At 42.7% G+C, this 8,909-nt stretch overlaps 1 protein-coding gene across 2 annotated transcripts in view; it reads right to left on the bottom strand.

The window, feature by feature from the left end:
• Positions 1–3,621: 3,621 nt before the first annotated feature.
• The window catches only part of VSNL1 (visinin like 1), a 190,924-nt gene continuing 185,636 nt past the window's right edge, over positions 3,622–8,909 (bottom strand). For both annotated transcript variants that reach the window (XM_019520779.1, XM_019520778.1), the window contains exons 3-4: positions 5,813–6,028; positions 3,622–4,582 (exon numbers count right to left, since the gene is read on the bottom strand). In XM_019520779.1, the coding sequence (XP_019376324.1) occupies positions 4,385–4,582; positions 5,813–6,028 (414 nt within the window). In that variant the 3' untranslated portion in view covers positions 3,622–4,384. The remainder of the gene's footprint in view (positions 4,583–5,812; positions 6,029–8,909) is intronic.

The raw sequence follows: 8,909 nt of genomic DNA, 5'->3' as shown, positions 1-8,909 counted from the left end.
AGTGAAATACTGCTCACTAAAGCTTGTACTTATATAAGCTTATAACAGGTATATGCATTGTGTGTGTGTACGTACACACACACACACACACACGCACTCTCTCTCTCTCTCTCTTTCGTGTGTCTATTAAGGTGCATATCTATCCATTCTTCTTCTATTTAAGACTAGCATGGCTAACTATGTCTCTCTACTCCTGGACTTCACAAATGCATATGTGATTTTCTAAGGCAGTTTCTGTGTCGTGTCCATATGTACATTAGCATTCTGTCCTTTTTCTACTTTTCGTTTACATCAGATACAATATGTAACTGGTTGAGAGGAAACTGAGGAACAAAGTGTGGGTACTTCCTTTTACCACTTTGATAGGGTAGCAATAGGTGTGATGTTGCTACATAAAAGTTGGTACTCACCGTGTGCGCATATATAGCAAGAATGCAAATAGGGCAGGACATCTTTAATACTTCCAGGTACCCGTAAGTAACTTCTTTTTCAATTAAAAAAACAAACAATAAAGGATAGTTTAACCGTCACATTCTCCTTAGCTACTCGCTAGCTGACTGACTTTTGTGACCTTAAATCCCTCATGCTTCCGCAAACACAAACCTTAGACCCTCATAGCGGAGAGTGGTTTAGCAATTCTCTAGCTCGCTTCAATGTTTCTAGTTTGAAGTAAGATGAGAAGCTGGGGAAGATAACTGTATATTTTGGGTTTTAACAGGGACTGGGGACCAACCTGCAGCACATGCATCACACGGGGCACCTTCTGTGGCTCAGCACAGGGACCACAGTAGACAGGGCAGAGAGCAAGCAACAGATGAGGCAGGGGAAGGGAACCGAGTGGCGCTTGGGATGGGCGCAGAGTTTAACTTGTGGCACATCTGCCAGAAAGGTTAAGCCACAGGCTTAGGAAATTGGACTGAATGGCGCTCTGAAGATTTTCAGATCGTGCCGGCTGGATAACTGGCATGGAGCCAGTCCACAGGCCGGATCCTACCCACAGGCTGGCCCTGCATGCTGGATTCAGCAAGTGTCCTGAAGCGGATGCCACGTGCCTTGCGTGTCCTGGAATGGGCAGTGAAAGACCATGTTGCACAGGGTGCCTGCTCCAGCCACCCCAGGACCGCGCTGCATACGGCACCTCCCTCAGCACCAGTCTGCTCCATGCTGGATCCAGCATGCATCCCAGAACGGCCGGAGCGGAGACTGCACTGCCTGCTCCACGTGTGCACTCGATCTGGCGTGGAGCAGACGTCATGTGTGGCAGGCGCTGCATGCTGCCTGTGGGTCAGCTCCAAGACCCACAGGTAGCACCGGGAGCCAAATGAGGGGGCTCTGTGGGCCAGGTTTGTGACACCCCTGCTTTAGCACTTAACTGTATGTGTAGACACTTGCAAAGCAGGAAAGAAACCAAGCGGGTTCTCGGTGTGCTTTTTGCTGGAACGAGAAGGCCCAACTGCCTAACATGTCTCATGCTCTTTTTTCTTTTTATAAGTTAGGGTTTTTTGTGACTCCCACATTAGAGCTGAGCTGCTTTTTTGGTGTGAGGGTGTTGTGGATCCCTGGGCAGACTGCAGAATTGCAGTCTATATGGTAAGTTTATTAAGACTGACATCTGTTCCCATGAGGAAAAAATTCTCAGGCCTTTCCTGGCAGGATATAAACTGCAGTAATCAAGAGGGAGAGGAACATAAAATCAATAAGGCATCCAGTAAGCAATCCAGAATTAAATCAGATCCATGCCCAAAAGAGATTCGGCTGCCTAATTCCCACTGGTTGTAGCTTAAAAATAAAGTAGTCCAGTACAATAAAACATATGTGTGGGTGTGAAATGCAGCGAGTATTAACCCTGGTGTCTCTGTGGAAATTTTGGTGCAAAGCTGCAGTTGTAATTTCCACTTCTGGCTATTTGTTCTAAAAAGAGGAAACTCACTGTAAGGTCGTATCGGTAGATGTGATGTGATGGTTCATCTTGCTTGAATTTTATTCTTTTAGGAAGAATCTCTTTTCCTCGTGTGTTCCAGACATGTGAAACCAATACCTGTCCCTTCAGTGTTGACTTTGGAGATGTTTTTGTGACTCCAGCATTTGAGCTTAGCTGCTGTTTTGAAATCTAAAAACACAGCATTTTTAAGGCATGATTTACCTGTGAATGTAACTGTCTAGTTTCTTTAAAATATAACCAATTAGAAAGCTCGAGTGTCACCCTCTTCCTCCTAATTGGTAAGCACCTGGCTAAAATGTGTGCATTTATTTTGCCATGCTTTGTCACCGTTTACATCACTTTAAAGGAAGCCCAAGGCTTGGTAACTTGATGGTTGTAGTGATCTGGGAAGATGGTATTTTTAACCTGTAATTCTATATAATTCTATCAATACAATGGTAGTGGTGGAGTGATGATGTAGCCGTACTGGTCTAGGGATTATGTGCGAAGCCAGGATTTCTTAGGGGGTATCTTTTATTGGACCAACTGCATAGTTTGGATAGAGTTAGATAAGCTTTCAAATGCAAGGCATTCATCTCAGGTGACGTAACTCCACCCCACCTATGCAGTTGGTCCAATAGAAGACATCACTCAAAGAAATCCTTGTTTCTCGCATCAATGTACTGGGAATATTTTATGATTGAGCAGCTAATCTACCATCTCATAGGTTTTTTACAACAGGTTTGTGTGTAAAAGTGATGTCGTAATGTCCTGCAGTAAGAGAGAAGCTGAGCATGTGTACAGAAAACAAGATCAAAGGAGAGGGAGGCTGGGTTTAACCAAACGAACGACTTGTTTTGGACTGGCAGGCTGGCTTGGAAAGCTATTGAAGTAAAGGAGAGCGTGGCTTTCTGACTGGCCTGAAATTCAGTTTGAGGCTTTCAACATTTCTCTCAATTGTGACCTAACTTAAGGAGCTTTGGAAAAGATGGCTGTATGCGCCTTAGGAGTAGTCTGGAACGAGTACCATCCCGCTCCATCGGCAGGTCATGTCTGTTTTCTTCTACATATTTTTACATTACATAGGAAACATCTTGACCTGAACATTTTGAGTATCCAATGTGGTGTAAGAGGACTCTATCAGGTGCTGAGATCTACTAGTGTATTAGAGCTACTGGTGCTAACATGCGTGGGACCAAGGTCCCTTTTTGGCACACCTGATCTTTAGTGTGGAGTGATTTTAAAAGCAGGCGTAAGGAGAGAGCCGGTGAGGTTAGCATTGTGAGAGGGATTCTGCTGCATGTGTCTGTGCAGCTCTAGAGCTGTCCTGTCCTTAGGTCTCTGAAACACAATGTAGACTATTTTTTGAACAAGTTTGCTGCCACTGCATCATTTTTAGAGACCAGATGTTAAAATGCCACTGGCTGCAGAAGAATTAAAGCAGCTCTTTTCTATTGGCTGTTTCTCTGATGTACGGGCTCAAGACTTCAGAAGTAACCAGATCATAGCACCAGCTTCCCTGTTATACAGCATGTCAAAAACAGCCGCCACATTGCACTTACTTTTTTGTAATGAATTATGTGTATTTTTCAAGTATTATAGCAGCCGATGCTAGTAGCTGACGGAGCCTTTCTTTTTATTCCCATTAGTTACTCCCACTGCGCTACAGATGGCAAGTAAGAATTAGGGGGGGAAAAACGTCAAATATTATAAATTTATTTTGGGACATATATTTCAACCTTTTTGGAAGCTTTTGAAAATTCAGGCAGAAATCAATACACTTCCAATAAAACTTTAACTTCCCATAAACAATATTTTAAACATATATATATATATATATTTATACTTTTTAATTAAGGGAGCATTTTAGCAGGATTTGCTTGTTTGTTTATACTGCATTCCTCTGACATAGCTCTTTCCAGATCGAAGGGATGCAAATGAGGTAAGAATTAAGGCAAACCTAAAAGGCATGCAAATGAAGTACATTTATATTCACTGACAATACAAGCACGTGTGGATCAGACTCGAACTGAGGAACTGTCTCCTCTGTCTGTCCAGTACTACTTTACAGCAGAATGGTGACATGGTTTATAATAAACAGTTACATTACCATGGGAATTCAGTGTCACTAACATTACTCAGTCTAGGAGACACAGAGCGAGCAGCAGTAAAACATGAACAATAAAGAATATAATTCACGGCAGCACAGTACTGCTGCACAGGCTTCAGAGGAATAGGGCTGTTATGAAATGACATTGCACACGTCACATTGTGGCAGTTTATTTTATAATATATACTTTTAAAATTCTTTAGCAAATGACATTCTCATGCACACAAGTGTTTCAAACACAAGAAGCAAGTCCATTTACAGGTAGTCCAAGCAATTTTTTGTGTGTGGAAATAGCTGCAAACTGAATGGAACATTTAAACTTCTGTGCAGTCTTTAATGCATTTTACACAAGCTCATTTCTGAATGTCACACTGCAGGAGTAATACGATGGAAGGATCGCTCTTTGCAGCTTCTTTGAACTCATCCAGTGTGATCTGGTCATCTTTGTTCTTATCCATCTTGCTGAAAATCTTGTCTACTCGTTGCTCTGGCGTGAGACCATCTTCATTCATTTTCATCATTATCACAGTGCCCACCATTTTGTAAATGGCCTTTGGAAAGAAACCAAAAGGGAAATTAGAAAAAGAAAAGTTTGGATTAAATCAAACAGTAGTTAATGCATGACTGGCTGGTATGATCATATGCAGAGACAATTTTCTAATTTATGATGATGATTAATAATTTGCCTCTGATTTTTTTTAAAGAATCCCAAGCACTACAAATGTAACATTTAAATATTGAACTTAATTCTTTAATAAATGTACAGAGTATGAATGTGTTGCATTCTGCACAGCAGGACAGATTCTTTCTTTAAAAAATAACTTGAAATCTTTGTTTTACTATAAAAGATATCGTCTTTATAAGTAAACTTTCAAATGCAAATGGATTAATAATTATGTTTAATTCTGTAAGTGTAGCTCTAGTGATTTCTATTCTGAATAAACTATGTGCATGCTTCTTAACTGAAGTTTCTAGCTATTTAGATAATAAATCAGGTTTTATGTAAAATATTTCATTAAGATTTTAAGGTCATGTTTCTCCACACATAAGGTTTTTCTGATACAAGATCATCTTGGCCTGGGAAGAAGCAATATATTTAATAAATACACAGACGATCCAAAGGTGTTCTATTCTGGTAAAAATGTAAGCTCATTTTAAATGTACATACTTCTTTAAAGGAGCCAGATTAGTATGTTGGAGGTATTTATACTTGTAACTTTATGCACTAGTTTGAAAGCCTATAGGCAGCTGAGTCAATTTAAACAACTAACTGTTCAGTTTCCCAAGTGGTATATTTTCATACTTGCACTACTTTTCAGAACAAAACAGTATATCTCTGTTAAAGTCCTGTTATATTCACATGTACTGAGTTGTCCTCAGAGACCATGTATACAGTTTCTAAACAGTTCTTTCAATTGGCTGGTATCACTTTGAGACATGTGACACAAAATGATGGACCGTTACTACATCAATAGGGATAACAGAAACTTCTCATATTTAACTGACACTGGAATATAAGCCTGTTTTGGACAATGGGATGTTTTAGCATAACTTGTTTAGAGAATCTAAGCTAATTCTGGACATATCTACACATGCACTAATGTGTTATAGTTAATGTGCATTAAGTTTAGTACGTGTGGTCATTTTTACATCTGTTGTACATTGTGCACACCTTTTTCTGCAATGCCCACCAGGACATCCCTCTTATTTGTTTCCATTACAAAGTACTAAGTGCCTTTCAAAGTGTTATTTTTTGTAACTGTGCATTACATTTATCTTACCTCTATGATCTCCAGCATCTCCACTCTTGTAATTTTACCATCCCCATCTAAATCATACATGTTGAAGGCCCAGTTTAGCTTCTGTTCAAAACTTCCTCTTGAGGTGATGGACAGGGCACAAATGAACTCTCTGAAGTCAATGGTTCCATCACCATTCTTATCAAAGGTTCTGAAAGCGTGTTGGGCAAACTTTGAAGCATCACCATATGGAAAAAACTGCAAAATAAAATGCAGATACAGTCATGGGAGGTTCAAAGAAAAAAGATACAGATCTGCATGCAGAAACGTCAAAGTAAAGACTTTGAGATGTGCTTATTTACTTGGTTTGCAGTATAGTTTATCGGCAATAGATAATGCTGCCCCTCCTAAAGGTATGTTGGATACTGTATACGTTAAACTTTTACAGAAATACTTCCATAAAGCTTTCAACAAGAAACCTTTACTGCTTTTAATTTATACCAAGCCATTTCACTCTCTTCAAAACCATTTTACTAGCATTTTACTACATCATCCTTAAAGTACAGCTCTACACTAAAAAGGCTACTATACACATGCTGGGGAGTGGAGGAGGGGGGTGTTTTAATTAATTACTGCTGCTCTAATTAAAACAGCTCACTGCAAAATATATTAAGCCCCTGCACATTTCAGAATGGCTGCCAGACGCTTTATCTAAAGCTCAATCAATGAGGTTTAGATAAAGCCCCACCCCGGTGACCATTTTGAAACGCGTAGGGGCTTATGATACATGACTGTGAGGCCACGCTGGCGTGTTCTAATTAGAATATGGAGCAGACTTGATTAATTGATGTGTTCTGCTCTGATGTGTTCTAATTAAAATGTGAACGAGCATGTCTATAGGCACCCTAAGTAACTAAACAACAAGAGATTTAGCATTCCATGGTTCTTTGAAGCAACTCCCAAAAATATTTGCTTATTTTGTATGCAGAGAGTTATTTTCTATCTTCCAGTCTCACAGATACAACCTGCCAGCTGAAAGGCAAGCTGTGATCTCTCCAGCTCAAGTATCATCCTCAATATTATTCTACAATTTAATATATGGCTTATGAGCTGTTTGGTATCCAGCTGTGCTGATGGTGTGAAGTCTTGATTGAAGCCTTTGAATGCCCCCACAGTGTAAGTATTTGCTATTAATATAAGGAGTGAGAGTTGAATTTAAAAAAAAAAGAACTAATAGTAAGAGTTGAATTCTTGGGAATAGTTCTGGAAAAGATACCCTTTCCACCACCCACCCCCTGGGCCCCTACAGGGCATGCCACCCTGCACCCAGGGGCAGGGGGCAAAAGAAACCAGGGAAAGGAGAAGAAGCCTGAAAACCCCAGCAGCCTCAAAAGGAGCGGTGGCAGGAAGCCAAGGCTAGGCAGGATCCTGTGGGCTACAGGTGAAACCCTTGACATCCCTGATCCAGGGGGGTCTGTGACTGCACATCCTTCAGCAATTTTCCCTTGTAGGACTTACTAAGATTCTAAGGCAGGGCTGGCCAGACTCCATTTCCCAGCAGCCCCTGCCTGCGTTGCTGTGGCCAGTTTTCACGGAGACCCCAGCAGCGGCAGTGCCATGACAGCATGGGGCCAGGGGTTCCATGGAAACTGGCCCCAGTGGCACCGGCAGTGCGCGCGGCAGGGCGGGGAACTGGGCTGGGACCTTGAGGCGGTGACAGCGTGGTGCAGACCTGGGGCAGAGCCATGATTCACTGCCTGCATGTCCCTGCCCAGGGCTTGCGGGCAAGGGATTCCAGCTCTAGGCTGGCTCCGGACCCTGCTGTCACCGCTGGAAGATCCCAGCCCTGGCAGTGGAGCAGCTCCCTGCCCAGCCTCGCACGTTGTCAGCGCTACTGGGGCCACTCTCCATAGAAACCCTGCCCCTGCTGCTGCTGAGGTGACCATGGAAACTGGCTGTAGCAATGCAGGCAGGGGCTGCTGGGAAATGGAGTCTGCTGCAGGCCCGATCTGGCCCGCGGGTCAGAGTTTGCCCACCCCTGTGCTAAGACTTGTGCAGTAGGGCGCAGCTACAGATGTTGTGGCTAGAACACTGAGGCAATCGTGGACGCTAGTGGGGCACCTGCCCCAGGCACCCACTTAGAGGGGGCACCAGAGTGCATCTCCCCATGCCCAACACTAGGAGTCCTTCCTACAGCAGAGAAGCTGTACCCTTAGTTGTGTATGGGGGAGGAGTTGGGCAGAATGGCACCCCGCTCCCTTGTGAGCGAGAAGGAGAGAACTGGGGAGCAAACAGCACCAGGGCAAGCCATGATCTCTAGCAACTGGTAGAGTGGTTGTATTTTACAGTCATCGGTGCATGACTACGCAGGGCAGTAGCAGAGACCTGGCAGGAAGACTGCAGACCTGAATACACCTCAGCCTAATAATGCAAGCCTCTACATTTTTGATCCAGAATCTGCACAAATTCTCCATTCAGTCTGTTTTCATTATCTTCTATTACTTTTTCACCTGTTTTTGGCATTACTGAAGGAGGTAGTAAATGTCATTCATAGATTCATAGATTAAGGGTCGGAAGGGACCTAGTAGATCTTCTAGCCCGACCCCCCGCCAGGGTGGGAGAACAACAAAAAACCCCAAAAAGAGAAACGGGACTCAAACGAGTCCAGCCAGGTAGGCATCCAGCCTCTTCTTAAAGAAAAATTGTTTTTCTCTTCTTGCCCAAAGAATATCTGTGTATCACACTTACTATTTTTCACTTTGCTGAAGAGTCACAGTCTGTGACATTATGCTTCCCCACCAATAAGGAGATCAGGAAAGTTATATAGGTAGAAAGTGAATTCACAAACCAAATTCCCCTTAACGGGGACTGTGATAGGATTCAGGTTTATGAAGTGTAGAAGTCCCTGGGAAAACTGGTGAATTACAGTGTTACAAGATGTTAGTCTAATTAAAATTATATTGCACAGGTTTGTTTGTTTACATCAAAATTAGCATATTAATGCATCAGACAGAGATCCATGTTTCTTATTTGAAGTGGTTGTAACATTTTCCTGAGCAGGGACTGGATCAGCGCCCCCACTGGGCTCCCCTCAGTCCCCAGGGGAGGCGTACCCAGGCCAAGGGTCAGGGAGGATCTA

Source organism: Gavialis gangeticus, unplaced genomic scaffold (assembly GCF_001723915.1).
Source record: "Gavialis gangeticus isolate Ggan-Ray unplaced genomic scaffold, GavGan_comp1, whole genome shotgun sequence".
Lineage (NCBI taxonomy): Eukaryota > Metazoa > Chordata > Crocodylia > Gavialidae > Gavialis > Gavialis gangeticus.
Note: the sequence above shows the minus strand (reverse complement) of the source record. Positions and strands in the feature narration are given on the sequence as shown.